Here is a 21,586-nt window from a genome sequence, read left to right on the forward strand (position 1 = left end):
AACCTCATTAAATAATTATAAATTCTACGTCATACTAAGAGATTTATGTCAATTATATTTAAAAATTTAAATCGATATGAAATTACTTTTTAATATCTTATGGTTTCTAAACTTACATTATATACAATGTCAAAGTTATGTCAGATGTCATTCAAAATATAACATTAATATTATAAATTTTGAATTGAATTTTAAAAAATAAGCATACTATATGCTTATTCAATGTAAATTTTTGTTATTGATTAATTTATTGTTAAATGTATTATTAAATTAAAATGAGCGTTAAAGTTGAGTTAGACACCGTCTGTCGGGGTTGCTTAAGCGTTGATCGGAAAATTGTACCTTTAAAAAATAACGTTAGCTTATTTTTTATACTTATAGCAGACCAATATATACCTAAGGTAAGTAACAGCCTGTTAATGTCCCACTGCTGGGCTAAGGCCTCCTCTCCCTTTTGAGGAGAAGGTTTGGAGCTTATTCCACCACGCTGCTCCAATGCGGATTGGTAGAATACACATGTGCCAGAAATTCAATGAAATTAGACACATGCAGGTTTCCTCACGATGTCTTCATTCACCGTCAAGCATGAGATGAATTATAAACACAAATTAAGCACATAAACATTCAGTGGTGCTTGTCCGGGTTTGAACCCACGATCATCGGTTAAGATTCACGCGTTCTCACCACTAGGCCATCTCGGCTTCGGCAAGTTAAGTTAAATAAACTTTATTAAGCAGCTATAACTTATTAAGTTAAAATCTGCAGACACCTACTCTTATAAGTAGAAACCTATGTTGTGAAATTTGTATATAATTTGTAATAAATATTAACTTGTTCTTTACACCAGGAGAAACTTAGTGATACTAATTCTCACTTAAAGCTTATTCAATTTATTGCCTTATTCAATTTATTATTATATTCAATACTTAATTGGTATATGAAGCACCGACTTTGTGATTAATGGTCCAATGGTCTATTCGGCATAATGTTTCATCTGTAGGCAACCGCAGCACTGTCTGCCTGGTGCCTGATTCTATTTGTTATTATCTTTTATTATTTGATTTATTCCTTTACTTTTGACAGACAGGACTAAACCATCTGTCAAGCCGTACAAATACAGCAAACTTTTCTTTTTATATATATGTTACATTTAATACACTTTCCCTACTACATAAATAATTAAATAAGATTAATATATATTAATATAATGTCCTCCAGACCGATTTCGGCCACGGCAGCCAATCTCAAGAGAGATTAGCTAACTACGCAGGAGATATTATAGTGCACAAGTGTGTGTGCAAACACAGGTGTACTCTCTATTCCCTAACTCTTATAATCCGATGGGACGGCAATCCGACACGACCAGAAAGAGTTCAGATGCAGGACCAATGGCTTTACGTGCTTTCTGAAGCATGGGAGTGTACACACTTCCAACTTCTTGAGAATTTTCTGACAGAAAAACCCAATAACTTTTTATTGGCCCGACCTAGGAATTGAACGCAGGACCTCCAGGTCTGCGGCCTTACATCAAGCCACTAGACCAACGAGGCAGTCAATATAAATTAATATATATACATATTGTAACCGCTGCATCATACTTTACTCATAAATGATTATTTATTGAATGAATAAATACTTATATACAGATAATTAATTTTTATGTGACTATTAGAATGAATTTAAAATAAATAAACCCCTGGGTTTCTTTCGTCAGTTCTTCTGGTTACTGGTGGTATGTTTTACTTTGACCATAAAAGTGAGTGTAATGCCTTTGATATATCCTTGTGTTTTTCAGGATTCGAAGTATTTCAATATGTACCTTTGCTGGGAATGCGTTGCTCTCTTGCGGAAGGTCGCTCTGTTTCAAAAACAAATACAGAAATCGAAAGACATTTTCTTAGAGAATTTCGTAAGTTTATTTGGTTACTATTAAAAATGTTATCATAATAGTACAATAATATCCTGGGAAATTATTTATTACACACGGCCATTTGATTCCAAACTAAGCAGAGCTTGTACTAAGGAAACCAGACAACTGATATACTACATATACTATTTTTCTTTTGCAAATACATAGTTATGTAGATAATTACACTCATACTCAGGACAAAGAGACATGTTCATGCATCCAAATGTCTGTCCTGGGTGGGATTCGAACCCACAACCTTCGGCGTGATAGGCAAGTACCAACCACGCCAACGGCCTGTCAAATTATATCATGTATTCTGTTTTTAGATATGAAGATCTATAGTGTATTCTAATAGAAGAAGAATAAAAATAAAAGTAACGGTAACAGCCTGTGAATGCCCCACTGCTGGGCTAAGGCCTCTTCTCCTTTTAATACATGCAGATTTCCTCACGATGTTTTCCTTCACCGTCAAGCACGATATGAATTATAAAGACAAATTAAGCACATGAAAATTCTTCATTTCTCATGAAATTTCTTTACACCTCATGCGATTGGATTAGGCTACAGGTTCACATTGGTGTATTTGAGATTAATTTTTATTTTACATTAAATTGTGGGACACACAAACACTCTGTTAGCCTTATCTATGTGGACTTTAGTGTGATTAAAAAAAAACCATGATCTTATTGCTTGGTAATCAAAAAAGAACTCGCTTTTTTTCTAAAATTGGTCGGCGGAGAGACATATGGACCACTTGATAGTAAGTGGTGACCACTGCTGTAAGAAATATTAACCATTTCTTGAGAACTAAGATTATTGTTCCACTTGTGTTGTACTGAAGTTACACTGTCTCACTCATCCTTTCAAATTGGAACACAACAATACTAAGTATTGCTATTTGGTGGTAAAATAGGTGATAAGTGTATGGTGCCAAAAGCCCTACCACCAAACTCAAAAAGTTTTCTTTAATAAAAGTAATTCTTCTAGGTCTTTATTAAAAAAAGCATTTTTTTTATAGAATAGGGAGGCAGACGAGCATATGGGCCACCTGATGGTAAGTGGTCACCTACGTCCATAGACATTGGCATTGTAAGAAATGTTAACCATCACTTACATCACCAGCAAGAGCGAGCAGCTAGAGAGGTACCAGCATTCCACAGGGATCAATTTTTGTTCCTTTATTGTTTTTAGTACATAACATTGTATATAATTGCAGACACAACCGAGGCACATGGAATCGATGTCGCATTTAAAAACGGTACATAAAAATAAATACGACTTTACGATAGAATACGAAGAAGGAGATTTAAAAGTGAACGAATTATTAGAATACGACAAAATTATAAAAGAAGAAACGTATGACATTTTCGATAACAACACAGAACTTTTCGATGGATCGGATTACATAGATAATATAGATTCGGAGAAAGTGAAAGAGAAGAAAATTAGAAAAACAAAAAGTAAAGTCAAAACGACAGAAGTTATTTATACAGATGAAGAAAGAGATAGATATATGTCACGAGTTCAACTTAGTGTTAAGGAATTGGAAATGTTAGAAAGTAACAAAAGAGGTAGAATTTGCGGTATGTCTTATCGTTGTAATGTTTTGGTTAAGAAAATGTTATCAGCTAAGCGGAGGGATGTTCGTAACTGTGCTAATGTGAGTATATAACAATCTATTCTATAATAAAAAATAACAGCCTGTGAATGTCCCACTGCTGGGCTAAGGCCTCCTCTCCGTTTTGAGGAGAAGGTTTGCAGCTTATTCCACCACGCTGCTCCAGTGCGGGTTGGTAGAATACACATGTGGCAGAATTTCAATGAAATTAGACACGTGCGGGTTTCCTCACGACGTTTTCATTCACCGTATTAAGCACTTGAAAATTCAGTGGTGCTTGCCCGGGTTTGAACCCACGATGATCGGTTAAGATTCACGCGTTCCAACCACTGATCCATCTCGGCTCTATACTATATATATATATACATTTTCAAATTGTAGGCAGATTAGTAAAAGGTCATAATTTCTCGTAGACATTGGCATTGCAATTTTTACCATCTCTTAAATCGTTAATTCGCCACCAGCCCCGGGAACAGAGATGGTAATCTCCGTCTGTGTCCCGTGTCTCCTGTAGTTACACTGGCTTATATTTTATATACTTAATAATACATCTGCCCATAACACGCGGGCTAAAACTAGGACCTATACATTACAACTTTGATAACATATTTTTTTAAGTTACACACCTTGGATTTAAGCTAGACTTACCACCCAACAGTATTTATATATATTATACGAGAAGAACAGTAGGTTATTCTGTGTGAAAAACTCGAAACTCACTCCAAAAACGGTCGTGTCGTATCAAAATAGTATAACACCAAACGTCGGTTGTCAACATTTATCAAGTGAGTAATGAAGTGAGTTCTTACAGAATAGCAATGCTGAAACATTAAAGTGACAACCGTTAACCGTTTTTCATATTATTATTTTTTATTCCAGTCTGAACCGATATGCAGTCAGTGTGAAGAGACCTTTACTAGCAATACTGTACTATTAGAACACTGGCAGCGTCACGTCATAACAATGTACAAATGTCACTTCTGTAGCTACCACGGTGATGACGGCGATGACGTCATGGCCCATCTCAAACAAAAGCATATAAAGATATATACTTGCAAATGCGGCATAGAGTTCCGTAGTATACGTGATTATTACAAGCATAATAAGAGTCTGCACAAGAATTTCGATTGTGACCATTGCGATCGTCGCTTTCAATCTAAGGCTACGATTGAAAAACATATGCTGTAAGTATTGTACAGATACACACATACACAAACACACACACGTACAGTTTCAATCTAAGGCTACGATTGAAAAACAAATGCATAAATTGTGATCTTAAATAAGAATACCATAATATCGAAATTTAAAATAACTTTTGAATAAATATATTATTACTTGGTGGTAATATACATATTCTACCTTCAAACAGCAATACTGCCGGACATTAAATGCATTGCGTGCTTAATAAAATCTATATGATACAAATGTCATTTTTTGGTCCTTCGAGCCGGATGATTGAAATCTTTGGGAGTAGTACATGTACTGAAGCAATATTTATTTTCTTTTATTTATAATAGGTATGCGAAATAAATTGGACAACCTGATGGCACGTTGTCACACACAGTCATTGGCGCTGTAAAAATAAAAACCAATCCTAACATATTCAACACGCCACCGAACTAGGGCTTATGCTCATTGTGCGTAAAGTTACACTCGGTCACTGACCATTCAAACTGGAACACAACAACACTAAGTACTGTTATTCTGCGGTAGAATATCTGATGAGTGGGTGGTACCTACCCAAACGGGCTTGCACAAAGCCCTACCACCAAGTATAATAAATTATTATTATTTTTTCAGCCAGTGTCATTTACCCTACACGTGCAATCTTTGCCATCGTAACTACAAGAGTTATAAAGTTTTAATGAATCACTATTTCGTTTACCACGCGGAGTCCATGAGGAAAGTGAAACAGGAGAAGCCGTACTGTGTGGAGTGCGATATGACGTTTGAAAACGAATATTTATACAAGAGGCATTTGAGATCGGCTGTCGCGCATCGACCGAAGATTGAAGTGAAGTGAGTATCGATCAACATAAGGTTCAGACCGATTTCGACCACAGCGGCCAATCTCAAGAGAGATTAGCCAACTGCGCAGGAGATAATATAGTGCACAAGTGAGTGCGCAAACACAGGTGCACTCTCTATTCCCTAACTCTCATAATACGATGGGACGGCAATCTGACACGACCGGAAAGAGTTCAGCCGCAGGACCAACGGCTTTACGTGCTTTCCGAGGCACGGCAGTGTACACACTTCCAACTTCCAGACCTAGGGCTGTTGATGAGAATTTTCTAACAGAAAACCTAATAACTTTTTATTGGCCCGATCTTGGAATTGAAGCCAGGATCTCCGGGTCAGCGGCCTTATATCAAGCCACTAGACCAACGAGGCAGTCAGTTATTATTATTATTATTATTATGATCAACATAGTTATGTTGCGCAGGACACAGTTTCTTCCAACAAAGGAATCTCAGGGAACCAGACACCCTGCGAGTTTCCAGGAAATTTGCTGATTCGGTTGAAAATAATATTGTTTAATTTTTATGTTTTATGATCATTACATGATTGTCATCCAATTCTGTCGCGTGTATTCATTTTAGTTTTAGTGAATTTAATTTTTTAATAAATTTTATTCTTTTTAAAAAGTATTTTAAAAGCTCCCGAAACTTGACTACATATACAGTGTGCCTACCTATAATGCATTTGTTTATTGATCGTTTGCATTTTTGATTAGATTGCGTAATGTTCCCTGCACGGTAACGCGCTCGAGAGTCACTCACTATCCGAAAATCGCTTCTAACGCACGTGTGTTCTTAAATTTATATCGTTATCAAATATATAACAATAATAATTTCCTGGGACATTATTCACACACGGCCATCTGATCCCAAACTAAGCAGAGCTCGTGCTATGGAAACCAGACAACTGGTATACTACATATACTACTTTTCTTTTGTAAATACATACTTATATAGATAATTACATCCAGACTCAGGACAAAGAGACATGTTCGTGCACACAAATGTCTGTCCTGGGTGGGAATCGAACCCACAACCTTCGGCGTGAAAGGCAAGCATCCACCAACCACGCCAACCGGCTCGTCATATATATCGGAATACTTGTTTTCTTAATTCTCACTTACAATAAAGAACAAAAGGCAAAACAGTGACAGCAACTGTGGATATCTCACTGGGCTAATAATAATAATATTGTCTTTATTCTTCAGGCAACAAAGCCCATACTTTTGGTACATGATAATTAAACATAACATTGCATAACATACATTAATAATTAGAATTACAATCATAATAATAATAATTAATTGATATAAAAAGAGCAAATAATACACATATATATTGAGATGAAATAAAATAAGAAATTAAATTGATCGTGTATGAGGAACATGAACCAGAGTATTACACAGAGTTCTGGATTATCCACCTCATCATATAATCGTTCTTATCATTTGCAATAATCCCCAGGATAGTGATGGCCCGAGATGATACTACCGAGATGGCCCAGTGGTAAGAATGCGTGAATCTTAACCGATGAACGTGGGTTCAAACTCGGGCAAGCACCTCTGAATTTTCATGTGCTTAATTTGTGTTTATAATTCATCTTGTGCTCGCCAAGAAAAATATCGTGATGAAACCTGCTTGTGTCTCATTTCATAGAAATGATGCCACACGTGTATTCTACCAACCCGCATTGGAGCAGCGTGGTGGAGTAAGCTCCAAACCTTCTCCTCGAAAGGGAGAGGAGGTCTTAGCCCAGCAGTGGGACATTAACAGGCCGTTACTGTATTGTGTATATAAACATTATCTGTTTCAGAGTCCCTTGTCCTGAATGCGGCAAAGTGTTCAGTCGTAAGACTTACATGACGAATCATTACAATCTTGTTCACGTGAGGAAATCGAAGCATTACTGTGAAATATGTGATAAGGTATGTACATTAGTTATGTAATGTGATGTCCTCCGAATCGATTACTCAAAAAAACTTAGCTAACTAGGGCAGGACATTTTCTCTATCTATCATAATCCGATGGGACGGCAATCCGACACAAATGATACGTTTTAATTGTACTTAGAAAGTTAGATTAATAACTTCGCCAACATAAAACGCCATTTTATCACGATCCATAATGAATACTACAGGTATTATTCACTGGTGGTAGAGCTTTGTGCAAGCTCGTCTGGGTAGGTACCACCTACTCATCAGATATTCTACCGCAAAACAGCAGTACTTGGTATTGTTGTGTTACGGTTTGAAGGGTGAGTGAGCTAGTGTCATTACAGGCACAAGGGACATAACATTTAGTTCCCAAGGTTGGTGGCGCATTGGTGATGTAAGCGATGGTAAACATTTCTTACAATGCCAATATTTATTTGACCATGACATGACATGACAGTCGGGTATAACGATTATTTGACCATCTTAGTCGGGTGGCAGATGCTGCGCAAGAGCAATTTCCTAACACGGAATTGGTGTTTTTGGAGGATTTTAATGCTCACCACGAATCATGGTTGAAATCCCTCAAAACTGACCATGCTGGAAGGACTGCTCATGCTTTTGCTCTCACACATGATTTGACCCAACTGGTTGATCAGCCCACCAGGATCCCAGACATTGATGGGCAAGCACCTTCTCTACTGGACCTTCTGCTGACTTCTCACCCGGTGGAATATCAGGTTGTGGTTCAGGCTCCTCTTGGCTCTTCGGATCACAGCCTTATATCTACCAGAGTGCCACAGGCCAAGCTGCCGCCAATAGTGGTATGCAAACGTCGCGTTTGGCACTATAAGTCGGCGGATTGGGACGGTATCAAATCAAAAATCAAATCAACAGCCAATCGTTGTCCACTGCTGAACATAGGCCTCTCCCAAGGTGCGCCAAAGCTCCCTGTCCTCCGCCTTCCGCATCCAGTTGGTGCTCGCCACCTTCTTAAGGTCGTCGGTCCACCCGGCTGGAGGGCGCCCTACGCTGCGCTTGCCGATTCGCGGTCTCCACTCTAGGACTCGTCTGCTCCAACGGCCATCGGTCCTACGACATACGTGACCAGCCCACTGCCACTTCAGCCTGCTAATTTTGCAAGCTATGTCGGTGACTCCGGTTCTTTTCCGGATAATCTCATTTCTGATCTTATCCTTCAAAGATACTCCGAGCATAGCTCGCTCCGTAGCACGCTGAGCGACTTTGAATTTGTGGACTAGTCCCGCAGTTAGTGTCCACGTTTCGGCACCGTATGTCATGGCAGGTAAGACGCATTGGTTGAAGACTTTCGTCTTCAAACATTGCGGTATAGACGACTTGAGGACTTGACGAAGGTTGCCAAATGCTGCCCATCCCAAGCGAATTCTTCGATCGGCTTCCTTCTCGAAGTTGTTCCTACCGACTTGTATTATCTGTCCTAGGTAGGTATATTCACTAACAGCTTCGAGAGGTTTCCCCTCGACGTATATCGGTCCCGGCACGACATGCCTATTGAACATGACCTTGGTCTTGTCCAAGTTCATACCGAGACCGACACACCGGGAAAACTCGCCTAGGCTACGCAGCATTTCGGTGAGGAAGGAGGTGGGCCGGTATGTACTCGCAGTACTCGCAGTACTATGCGTCGGTCCCTTGGAAGGAACGTTGCTTCAGTGGGAATGACCCGACAGCTAGTGCCGCTGCTGTTGCTGGCGAGATCATGTTGGGAATGGAATGCTACATTCCTAGCTCAGATCTCGTCAGTAGGAGTACGCGTAACCGTTGGTTCACTCGTGAAGGTGCCGATGCTGTATCATCTAAGCAGGCGGCATATCGCAAGTGGATCAACGGCTGCATTAGCGGGGCATCTAACATTGACTCACTGAAAGCAAACTATAATAAAAATTCCAAGTCCTGTAGAAAGGCATACACGACAGTGGATGCACAGCGCATTGTACAGATTGGTCATGACCTTGTTTCGCATCCTAGGGGCTCCCGTAGCTTCTGGCGTCTGACCAAGTCTGTGCAAAACAATTTCTGCCAACCTTCGCTGCCACCGCTCAGAAATCCGGACGGATCGCTAGTTCACAGTCCGCAAGAGCAAGCTAATCTTCTGGCTAAACTCTTTGCCGACAATTCCGTCATCGATGATTGTAGTGCGCTGCCACCTATTGTAGGTGGCAGCGCACTACCTTCATGTGGCCATACGATGCCTGACATTAAAATCAGGCAACGTGATTGCAGCTGCAATCACTTGATGTACGGAAAGCTAACGGTCCCGATGGAATACCAGCCATAGTGCTGAAGAAGTGCGCAGCGAAGCTGTCTCCTGTGTTAACGCGCCTGTTCCAACTTTCTCTCTCCTCGGGATGTGTGCCGGAGGCTTGGAGAAGAGCTAATGTGCAAGCGGTTCCTAAAAAAGGGGATCGGTCTGACCCGGCAAATTATCGGCCAATAGCTATCACCTCAGTACTTTGTAAGGTGATGGAACGGATTTTAAATAACCAACTGATCCATTACCTAGAAGATCACTGTTTAATTAATGATCGTCAAGTACGGGTTTCGACCAAAACGGTCCACAGGTGATCTAGCGTACGTAACACACCTCTGGGGTGAAGCTATCGACAAGCATGGAGAATCGTTGGCTGTCAGCCTCGATATCTCCAAGGCTTTCGACAGGGTCTGGCACAGAAGTCTTCTCTCCAAGCTACCGGCATATGGTCTGCCTGCTCAGCTATGCACCTGGATTGCCAGCTTCCTACACAAGCGTAGCCTTCGTGTTTTAGTTGATGGTTGCGCTTCACAATTCTATGTAGTGGATGCTGGGGTCCCCCAGGGATCTGTGCTATCTCCCACACTCTTTCTTTTGCATATCAATGATATGCTCTCTCTTGGGAACATACATTGCTATGCAGACGATAGTACAGTGCATGGTGGATACCACGGACGCGCAGTGGCTGGGCGAGCGGAAATTGAGGAGAGGCGGAAGGATCTTGTCATTGAACTCGATAGGACGTTAGAGCTCATCGCCAAATGGGGCTCTGATAATCTTGTTGAGTTTAATGCCAAGAAAACACAGGTATGCGCTCTCACGGCGAAGAGTCAACATTTTCCCCTCTTCCCTCCCTCTGTGGTACTCCGCTGGTGATGCAAAGCAAAATCGCCTTGCTGGGGATTGACGTTCGCTGCGACCTTAGTCCAAGGGATTACATCGAGGCTGTTATAAAAACAGCTTCACGGAAACTCGGAGTTCTGAACAAGGTGCGGCGCTTTTTCACGCCACAACAACTGTGCCTGCTGTACAAAACACAGGTACGGTCTTGCGTGGAATATTGCTCGCACCTTTGGGATGGCTCCGCTAAGTACCTACTTGAGGCCTTGGACCGGTTGCAGCGACGTGCCGTACGCATTATTGGCGACGTAAAGGTCACAAACACCCTTGAACCTTTACAATTGCGTCGTGAGATAGCAGCACTGAGCGCTTTCTATCGACTGTATCACGGCGAGTGCTCTGAGGAATTATTCTCTCTAATTCCTGCTTCCCCCTTCCTTCTTAAGTCCACGCGAGCTGGTTCTCGATGTCACCGCCTAACTGTGACATCAATTCCATCGCGAACAAAGAAATTTGGCAACTCCTTTCTTTGTCGCACTTCCAAAAAATGGAATTCCTTACCAGCTCACGTGTTCCCCTCCTCTTACAACCCGGGTTCCTTCAAACGAGGCGTGAAGAGGCATCTTGCGGGCCGGCAAGGCGAAGGCGGCTAGTGCAGAACGTTTTTCCCGTCTGTACTGGCCGTCGTCGCGTTTGGACTCTACTACCACTTACCATCCGGTGGAGTAGAGTCATTTGCCCTCCCGGCGAATATAAAAAAAAAAATGTCTATGGGCGTTGGTGACCACTTTCCATCAGGTGGCCCATATGCTCGTCCGCCTTCCTATTCTATAAAAATAAAAATAAAATTAAGATCTCGACCAATGACGTCATTTCAATTCATGGTCAAAACTATTTGTTTATCTTTACACTTGAATAGACTATAGCCAGTACACTGGCTCACTCATGCTTCAATATTGAACACAGCAGAACAAAGTATTGCTATTTGGTCGTTTTGTAATTATATGTACATAAATAATTGTTTTTTTTTTTTTTTTATAGAATAGGAAGGCGGACGAGCATATGGGCCACCTGATGGTAAGTGGTAACCAACGCTCTTAGACATTAGCATTGTAAGAAATGTCAACCATCGCTTACATATCCAATGCGCCACCAACCTTGGGAACTAAATGTTATGTCCCTTGTGCCTGTAATTACACTGGCTCACTCACCCTTCAAACCGGAACACAACAATATCAAGTATTGCTGTTTTGCGGTAGAATATCTGATGAGTGGGTGGTACCTACCCAGACGAGCTTGCACAAAGCCCTACCACCAGTAAAGCCCTACCACCAGTCTTACAGTATGTTTTTAATACATATATAATAATAATAATATCCTGGGACGTTTATTCACCCACGGCCATCTGATCCCAAATTAAGCTTGTACAAAGCATGTGCTATGGAAACCAGACATCTTATATACTACATATACTACTTTTCTTTTGTAAATACATACTTATATAGATAATTACACCCAAACTCGGGACAAACAGACATGTTCATGCACACAAATGTCTGTCCTGGGTGGGAATCGAACCGACAACCTTCGGCGTGAAAGGCAAGCATCCACCAACCACGCCAACCGGCTCGTCATCTATATAATGACATTAGATATATTCTAAATCTTTTTTTTAGTACTTCATAACTGGCTACGCGATACGGACGCACAAGAAATTCGTTCACGAGAAACGAGAAAAGCCGAAAGATAAGATATGTGAAATTTGCGATAGAGGTTTCTTCGTAAGTATCATGAATATTAATATTATAAATGCGAAAGTAACTCTGTCTGTGTATCACGCTTTTACGGCTAAACCACTGAACCGATTTCGATGAAATTTGGTATGAAGCAAGTTTGAATCCCAAGGAATGTATTTTTATACAATCCGCCTCATTTCTCCGTAACTTTTTATATTATATAGAAAATCACTAACAATTTCTTACATCGCCAATCTTGTGTGACCAAGAGACGTGCAATTACTTTAATTAGGGAGCTTGAATAAGATATTATTTAAAACTATAACATTCAATATCTATTGTAGTCTTTTATTAAAATATATATATATATCCACCCAAAGGTTGTCTGTTTTTTTTCTAAGAAATGTTAACCTTCGCTTACTTCGCCATATATGCAATTACACTGGCTCACTCACCCCTCGAACCGGAACACAACAATAACGGGTACTGCTGTTTTGCGGCAGAATATCTGATGAGTGGGTGGTATCTACCCAGACGAGCTCGCACGAAGCCGTACCACCAGTAAACTTGTTTGTATTTATAAGTGTATAATTCTGTAAATATTTTGGTGTACAATAAAGCATATTCTATTCTATAATTCCAGACGAATCGTGTGCTCATAAACCACAGAAGAACACACACAGGCGAGCGACCGTATAAGTGTGCGTATTGCCCAGCTGCCTTCGCACAGAGATCAGCAATGAAAACACACGAACGGACTCAACACAAGAATTATATCAATAGCTGATGTTAAACATTGTTTTATTTAAACCTGAATCTTCGTTTCATAAATAAAAATGAATACTCGGTATTGTTGTGTTCCGGTTTGAAGGGTGAGTGAGCCAGTGTAATTACAAGCACAAGGGACTTAACATCTTAGTTTTCAAGGTTGGTGGCGCGTTGGCGAAGTAAGCGAAGGTTAACATTTCTTAATAGATATAATTGTCTTTTGTTTTTTCTATGCCATTCATTCTGTGCACGCTTTGTAAAGGTTCCTGGTTCAAAAAAAACTTTTTTTTTTTTGTACAATTGTCCTTCAATACACCAATTCTATTAGAACGTTTTTCTGTGTGATGACTTAGTCATTATAAGAAATATTTTTATTAATTTCATCGTATATTGATAAAAAAAGCATGGAAAAGCTTTTTTTTTTTTTTTTTTTTTTTTTTTTTTCCTCTCTACCCTCTCAAGAAGAAACAGTGTTGAAAATCGCGTCCAATATTTTGTCTTGTATAAAATATAAATCATACGAAAAGTGACCTATACTTAGTTCTAACGTGTCTATTTAATATAAATACAAGTACCTAAATAATAAACATCGCTAAAACGATACCACGATAGTGAAGTGCAGTGAAAGTCAAAATACCATAACGGTTTTTCGTTTCGTTTTCGGATTTGATACCCCGTGTTATAAAATCCAGCAAAATGAAGTGCTTTCAATGTGAAAATGATCACACGGATGAAAATGCGGTGCAGTGTGATGGTTGCAAAAGAAACATATGCTTACAATGCAGTAATTTAACGAGCAGTGAGGCGCGCGTAATGGGATTAAAAGGCAAACGTACACTCCTATATTTGTGCCCGCCGTGCCGTGAAGCTTTGTTCCAGGTGCCAAAACTTATCAAATCCTATGATGGACTACGGGATGAAGTGAACGACATAAAGAAACAGCTATCTGAGTCGAAAACAGCACCATCACCCGCGCCGGTACCGTCGATTACTTCGCTTCCTGATACCAACGCATTGCTCGAGGAACTAGCAGAACGTGAACGAAGAGCTAACAACGTCATTATGATTGGCATTAAGGAGAGTGAATCTGACAATAACAGTGATAGAATTTCATATGATGAGTTATGTGTAAAGAAAATCCTATCTGATATTAATACGGAAAGTGACCATTCTCTAAGTGTAGTGAGGGTGCTGCGCCTGGGTCGCCGCGAGCCTGGCTGTGGAAAGCCTCGTCCAATCAAGGTGGTGTTCGGATCCCGCCAAGATTCTCTTTGGGTGCTTAAGAACAAAAGTAAGCTCAAAAAGGAGGTAAGAGTATATGATGATAAAACACCTAAACAGCGTGAGGAATTGAACAAACTCCGTGAGAATCTGAAAGTTAGGATCGAAAAAGGAGAAAAGGACCTTACTATAAAATATATAAGAGGTACCCCTAAGATTATTCACCAAAAAAACTAGCAAACGAACATAAGAATCCTTATTCGAATCTCACTTTCATGTACACTAATTTATTTTCTCTACCCCCAAAATTTGATCTTTTCCTACTTTATGTGAACATAAACAATCCTTGTATTGTGATTCTTACAGAAACATGGCTTAATTACAAGGACCGCAATAGTACTTACAACATACCGGGCTATACTTTGTTCAGAGCTGACCGAAAGCATAAAAAGAAAAAGTCTGAAGGTAAAACTAGGGGAGGCGGTGTGGCAATGTATGTGAAAGACTGTGTGAATGGTGTGCCAATTGTGGCCAGACTGAACAACAAATATATGAGTGACGATATAGAAGCACTCTTTATTGACATTCAGTGTGACACACACCATTTTCTCGTTGTAGGTGCATACAGACCAGATGATAAAGATGAAAATATATGGAGGCCTCGGGATATAAAACTGCTCTCCAGAATTTCTGAAGCCTCTGAAAATAACACAGTAATTGTGGCTGGTGACTTCAATTACCCATCTTTAAAATGGCCTTTACATACCGATCAATGTCTATCAGGACCAGAGGAGCTCTTTGTCAACATGTATTTAAATAGTAACCTCGTCCAATTGGTTCACAGCCCTACAAGGTTTCGACAATGTCAGGAGTCATCTCTACTCGACCTAATATTGGTCAACGAGGATACTCTCATAAATGAAATAAATCATAAACCTCCGATTGGGAAAAGCGATCACTGTGTACTGGAATTTAATCTACAACTTCTACTTAAAAAAAAGGATATAAACCCAAAAATAAAACGATACTACCAATTTGTTGAGTTTGAAAAATACAATTCCGACTTGGAGAAATATCTTAAGGAAATAAATTTCTCAGCTGATACTGCACAACTGTGGTTGAGTATTTCAGATGCTATCAATAAAGCCTCTAACATACACGCCCCGGAGAAGAAAGTAAGAAATAAAACCAAAAATAAACCATGGATAAATAAGGATATATTAAAACTAGTTACGGAAAAGAAGACACAATGGGACATATACAAACTTAATAGGACTAATGAAAACTACATGAAGTATAGAGAGGTTAATAACAATTGTGTATCCCTATCCAGGAAGCAAAGAAACATCTACGAAGAAAAAATACTTGAGCTTGGAGACAAAAGTTTTTACTCATATATCCGTCGATGTGCCACCGATAAAGTGACTATTCCACCAGCATTGCGTAATCACCAAGGTGACTTGGTAACAGAACCAAGTGATATTGCTGATGTCTTTGCGGAAGAATTCCAGAAAGCCTACTGTAAGGAGCCAGACACGAACCAATGTACTGATATTACTACAATAAATAAGGTAAAAAATAGCTTATGTGACATAACATTTTCAGTTGATGATGTGGAAAAAACCATCCGAAATCTAAACACCCAATCCTCACCTGGACCTGATCAAATACCGAGTTGTATTCTTAAACCATGTGTCAAAACGATAGCTCCAGCTTTGACTATTCTTATGAATACATCTTTTCAGAGTGAATATCTTCCACAAGACTGGAAACACGCAATAGTAACACCTATATACAAAAAAGGTGATAAAACTCAACCTGAGAATTTCCGACCCATCAGCCTCACTAGTATTATCATAAAGATCATGGAAAAAATTATTAGCAATCAACTGATGCAGTTCTTAAGCCGTGAATGTATTATATCACCTAGGCAGCATGGATTTGTGCAGAAAAGATCAACCATAACCAATCTTCTTTCATGTGTTCACCCATGGACAAAAGACCTTGATAAAAATATACCGGTTGACGTTGTTTACCTGGACTTCGAACGTGCCTTTGACAGAGTTCCCCACAAACGGCTTCTAAAGAAACTGGAACATATTGGTGTGAGGGGTGCGCTACTAAATTGGATAGAAAACTATCTTTCAGATAGAACATTCCAAGTACGGGTTGGTAACTCCTTATCACGACGGAAACAAGTGCTTAGCGGCGTCCCCCAGGGATCAGTACTCTCTGCCTATCTATTTGGCATTTACATAACAGACTTGGTAGAACTTATAAAATCTCAAGCAGCATTCTTTGCTGACGATGGAAAATTCTTTGCTAACCCTCTAATAAGCTCAGGGCAACTACAAGATGACCTTAACAGAATCCAGGAGTGGACCAAGGATTGGATCATTAGTCTCAACACATCCAAATGCAGTGTTCTTCATCTTGGCCGAACTAACCCTAAAATGGTGTACAGTTTGAAGGAGAAGATCATTGAATCTGTTAATGTCCAGAGAGACCTTGGTGTACTTATAACATCTGATTTGAAGTGGGAAAAGCACATAATTACAATAGTTAAGAAAGCAAACTCATTTATTTATGTAATTAGGAGGTCCTTTCAAATGATGACAATTGGAGTATTTCTAAAAATTTATAAAACGTACATAAGACCATTATTGGAATATGCCTTTCAAATTTGGAATCCCTACTACCAAAAAGACATAAATTTACTGGAAAATGTACAAAGAAAAGCTACCAAGATACCACATGTTCTACGCCGTAAATCATACCAAGAGAGACTCCATGCTTTACAATTTACAACCCTTGAAGAAAGACGCCTACGCGGTGACCTAATCGAAACATACAAAATCCTTAACCACCACTATGACTTACCAGATATACAGAATATCTACAACCCTAAAAACAACGATAGAACATATAGAGGGCACCAAACAAAGTTAAACAGAACTCCAACCTGTAAACAAGCTGCACATAACTTCCTAAGTAACAGAGTGGTTTCTAATTGGAACAAGTTACCCGAAGAAATTGTTTTGGCCACTTCAGTTAATGCTTTCAAAAACCGACTTGATACCTGGTTAAAGTCGCAGAAGCTGTCACTTCTGCAAAAATGATTTTTCAACACAATTTACATAGACATATCAGCTTATCAGCTGCTCGTCTATAAATAAATAATAATAATAATAAAATATAGGAACTAAATTACAAAATAATTGAAAATGTCTAGTCGAGATAGCTCAGTGGTTAGAAAGCGTGAATCGCGGGTTGACGCGCGTTCAAATCAAGGCAAGCACGATTGAGTCTTCGTGTTCTTAATTTATGTTTATACTATATCTCGGCGGTGAAGAAAACATCGTGAGGAAACCTGCATGTGTCTAATCACTGAAATTCTGACAAATTTGTATCCACCAACCCGTTTTGAAGCAGCGTGGTGGAATAAGCTCAAAAACCTCCGCAAAGGATGTATGATATTCATAGGCTCTACAATGTTGGGGCCAAACTTTAAAACCAGGCGTTAAATTAAAATCTTAACTCTTTCAAACGTATTTTGTCCGTATGCTTCACGACTCCATTCCGAAGGGTATATTACATACTAGCGGCATTTTTTTTAAGCGCTGGAAAAACGCAACACGCGTTTCCGCCCACGGGAACATGTGGAGCTCGCCGGTATCCAAGGCGCCAGGTGCCCCTCGAACATTGAAATACCCGCTAAAACACCAGCGGTACCCTTTCCGTCTTAACGAGTAGCGCCACGGGATCGCTTTCGCATGCTGCCGTGACACACGGCCCGATCCGACTTCGTCTAAACAATAATAATTTTTATGCTAATAATGACTTGTAAGAAAAAAAATAATATGTACGACATTATTGCATTTTCGTATGGATCTCTTTATTTTTTTTTAAAGTAAAATATAGCCTTTTACTCATCGATAAAGTAGCTTTTTATACAAAAAAACTACAGCACCATAATAATAAAAAAAAGACATAAAATTCATACACTTTTATTTATTCGAAAATATCTATATTACAATAATTATATAATTAATTCAGCCTTATAATTACATAATATAACTAATCATTAATATAATGACATTAGACACAAAACCATTCAGACTGATACAGATTATATATATATATATATAAAAAAAAAACAAAAACCATAGACAGAACTTAAAATACCAGTGTATATTTTATTTCATCGATTCGAGTATAATATACGGTATTTGAAAGATTTAGTCATTAGGACTAGATGTCACATAGCAAATTTATACTATATACCAATATCAATTGAATTTTACTTCCAAACTTCCGATGAAAACTTAACCATAGATTATTCAAGATTTTTTGTTCATATTTACTCATTGGAATTCGGTATACACTATGTGTATAAATATACATAGTAATCTCATTTGTGTTCTGTTCATCAATATTACATACATGCCTCAATAATTCCTTTATTACTTTAAGATGACAACATGAAAAAACCGGAGTGCTATTCTGTAATAAATCACTGTAATATTGAAAAATAGACATAATGTATGCTATTTTGATGCAAAAATTATATTCGTGTCACTTAATTTTCTAATGTAGTTAATGTTGCATATCACTTTGCATTGAATTTACAAAATTTTTACTGAAATTAGAAAATAATATCAAATATTTAACATTTCAATCAACAGTATGAGGTATTATTATGTATTATGAGAATTTTTATAAATCATAAAATAGATATTTAATGTTAAAATTAATATATATTTTTAAGTTCATAATGATAATTTAACATTGTAGAATTTTTGATTTAAATTTATTTTAAAACCAATTGGCAGTCAAATCATAAAACAAATTCTATATTTTATATTGATTTTGAGAATAAACTAATATAATTAATACACTAGGAAAATTTTAAAACTTAGTTTTTTTTTAGTAATAATTGTAATGTCATTCAATTGGTTTTTCTAGGTGGTATTTCTTTTTTTAATGTAGTATTATTTTGGTTATGTAGTTGACAATGAAGTAAGCAAACTTTGTGCAAGCTCGTCTGGGTAGGTACCACCCACTCATCAGATATTCTACCGCAAAACAGCAGTACTTGGTATTGTTGTGTTCCGGTTTCAAGGGTGAGTGAGCCAGTGTAATTACAGGCACAAGGGACATAACATCTTAGTTCCAAAGGTTGGTAGCACATTGGTGATGTAAGCGATGGTTAACATTTCTTACAATGCCAATGTCTATGGGCATTGGTGACCACTTATCATCAGGTGGCCCATATGCACATCCGCCTTCCTATTCTATAAAATAAAAAAAAATAAAAGTATATGATTTTCGTAATATTAGCACAAGTTCGAGGCATTTTTCAGTAAAACTAAACAGCACTCACATCACTTACATTTAATCCCGTTAGGAAATGGTTTGACGATAATCCTAGTTACTACAACCATTCGATAATTGTATTAATAATATTATAAACCATTTCCAGTTCTGATGATAAAAAATTATTATTTGTTATAAAATTAAGTATTGCTTTTTAAATTACTTATTGTCGTAAAATATTATTTAAATAAATCATGTCCATGGTGAATGCTTTTGATAAATTTGTTATCATTCTTCTCAAAACTCAGTTTCAACCTTTTAAAATATATTCGAGTCTATATTACTTTGCTTACAATTAAGTATTTACAATATTACAATCTAGATTATACTCAATAGGAGACAGGAGGAACCTGCGGCATCATGTTTGTGTAGATACATTGATTCTCCGGCTTCATTTGTTGCATTGGCAAATGCGTCATAACATTTGGCATTTGCTGGAGAGGCTGTTGATTTTGTTCGGGAGGTTTTTTGTTTTTCTTTTCGCATTTCTTAAACTTGATACCTAGTTTATTTAATAATATTAACCGCAACGATTCCTTACCGCCTCTATAATTAAGTTCATGTTTCGCAGCTGCCAGTATTTTACCTAACGTAGGAACTTCTTTACGCATAGAATAACTGTTGACAATGCCTCTTAGTGCACAAAGTTGGAAGTAATCGAGTTGGACCTTTGTTTTGCGAACTCTTTTCTTTTTAGGCCCAGCCATTTTTGTGTGTGTAGCTTCAGCGCGTAGGCCTTCCCTCTTTATGCGTTTAATCGTACTCTCTGACAATCCTGTAGCTGCACAAGCGCGTTTCACGACGTTCTCTACAGGAAACGCGTAACCCCTATTCTGTTTCTCACTTTCAAAAAACTTAATCACTTTGTAAATTATTTCTCTAGCTTGCCCGTCAATTGCTTCCTTCTTCTTCTTCTCGATTCGAGGTTTTAATGCTTCCTCTGATATTGTTTGTTCAGGATTTTGTGATATGTTTTGGTCTACTGGTTGAGGCATAGGCGCTGGTTGTGATAACGGTATTTGTATGTGCGTTACAGGCACTTCGTGTAAATGGGTGTCCATTTTAACGTGTACAATGTTCGCGTCATGAATAACAGGCACTTCGTGCATATTGTGAGAATCCATTTTTACATTTATCGAGACATCGTGTATTTCCATATTCCGCAAAATTACATTTATTACGATTTTTTATTTGTTTATGATATTATTTAATAGATACACTATTTATGTTTAAATTAAAAGGTAATTTTTATTATGAAATTTACTTATATTTTATGTAAAAAATGTTTATTTATGATTACAAATAATAGTCTAATGAAAAATACAGCCGCCATTATAAACAGACTAGACAGATAATAAATTTGCGCAATTAGCTTATGTCGTATTACTAAAATTACTTTACAATATTAATTTAAAAAATATGTACAAACTTTTTTCGCGTAGCCTGTTTGTTATTAAATTAATAGTGGAATAAATCTTTTATATTTAAACAGTAAAAATATTATTTTATATTTTTAGTCTATACTCGATTCAATTAGATGATTCGAATTGATTATGTTCAATGTTGTCCAAGGGGTAGAAGTAAATAAAGTCATTTCGTCATTTCTATTATAATGTTTGATTTAATATTCAATGATTACCGAGATAACTTTTCACATACCTTCATTTCTACTGTTTATAACTTTATGTGTTCTTAGTTTCATTTTTGACATCGAGAACTTTGACTATAAAATATATGAAGAAGATACATCTACTTTCATCAATTTTATTATTTAAAAAATATATTTAATCAATCTTTTTTTTTTATTTAATATAATGAAGACGGGGCTTTATGGTGTGGTACTTTAGGCTAATCCAAGAAAAAAATATTT

General features: G+C 37.9%; 2 protein-coding genes across 2 annotated transcripts; one reads left to right on the top strand and one right to left on the bottom strand.

Moving 5' to 3' along the window:
* The first annotated feature begins 218 nt into the window (after positions 1–218).
* On the top strand, positions 219–13,145 carry LOC126779966 (zinc finger protein 420-like). The gene is made up of 8 exons (XM_050504193.1): positions 219–401; positions 1,796–1,909; positions 3,126–3,569; positions 4,407–4,711; positions 5,331–5,549; positions 7,365–7,476; positions 12,292–12,396; positions 12,995–13,145. The coding sequence occupies exons 1-8, from the start codon at positions 276–278 to the stop codon at positions 13,136–13,138; spliced, it is 1,569 nt and encodes a 522-aa protein (XP_050360150.1). The 5' UTR covers positions 219–275; the 3' UTR covers positions 13,139–13,145.
* Positions 13,146–18,454: 5,309 nt separating this feature from the next.
* Positions 18,455–21,049, bottom strand: LOC126780087 (uncharacterized). The gene has a single exon (XM_050504352.1). The coding sequence runs from the start codon at positions 20,871–20,873 to the stop codon at positions 20,046–20,048; it is 828 nt and encodes a 275-aa protein (XP_050360309.1). The 5' UTR covers positions 20,874–21,049; the 3' UTR covers positions 18,455–20,045.
* Positions 21,050–21,586: the final 537 nt, after the last annotated feature.

Source organism: Nymphalis io, chromosome 30 (genome assembly GCF_905147045.1).
Source record: "Nymphalis io chromosome 30, ilAglIoxx1.1, whole genome shotgun sequence".
Classification (NCBI taxonomy): domain Eukaryota; kingdom Metazoa; phylum Arthropoda; class Insecta; order Lepidoptera; family Nymphalidae; genus Nymphalis; species Nymphalis io.

Excerpts from the sequence above, each read along its gene's own strand:
- LOC126779966 (XM_050504193.1), top strand. The coding sequence starts at position 276 with ATGAGCGTTAAAGTTGAGTTAGACACCGTCTGTCGGGGTTGCTTAAGC. Across the intron at positions 402-1,795 it reads CAGACCAATATATACCTAAG|GATTCGAAGTATTTCAATAT; the intron begins GTAAGTAACAGC and ends TGTGTTTTTCAG. Across the intron at positions 4,712-5,330 it reads ACGATTGAAAAACATATGCT|CCAGTGTCATTTACCCTACA; the intron begins GTAAGTATTGTA and ends TTATTTTTTCAG.
- LOC126780087 (XM_050504352.1), bottom strand. The coding sequence starts at position 20,873 with ATGGAAATACACGATGTCTCGATAAATGTAAAAATGGATTCTCACAAT.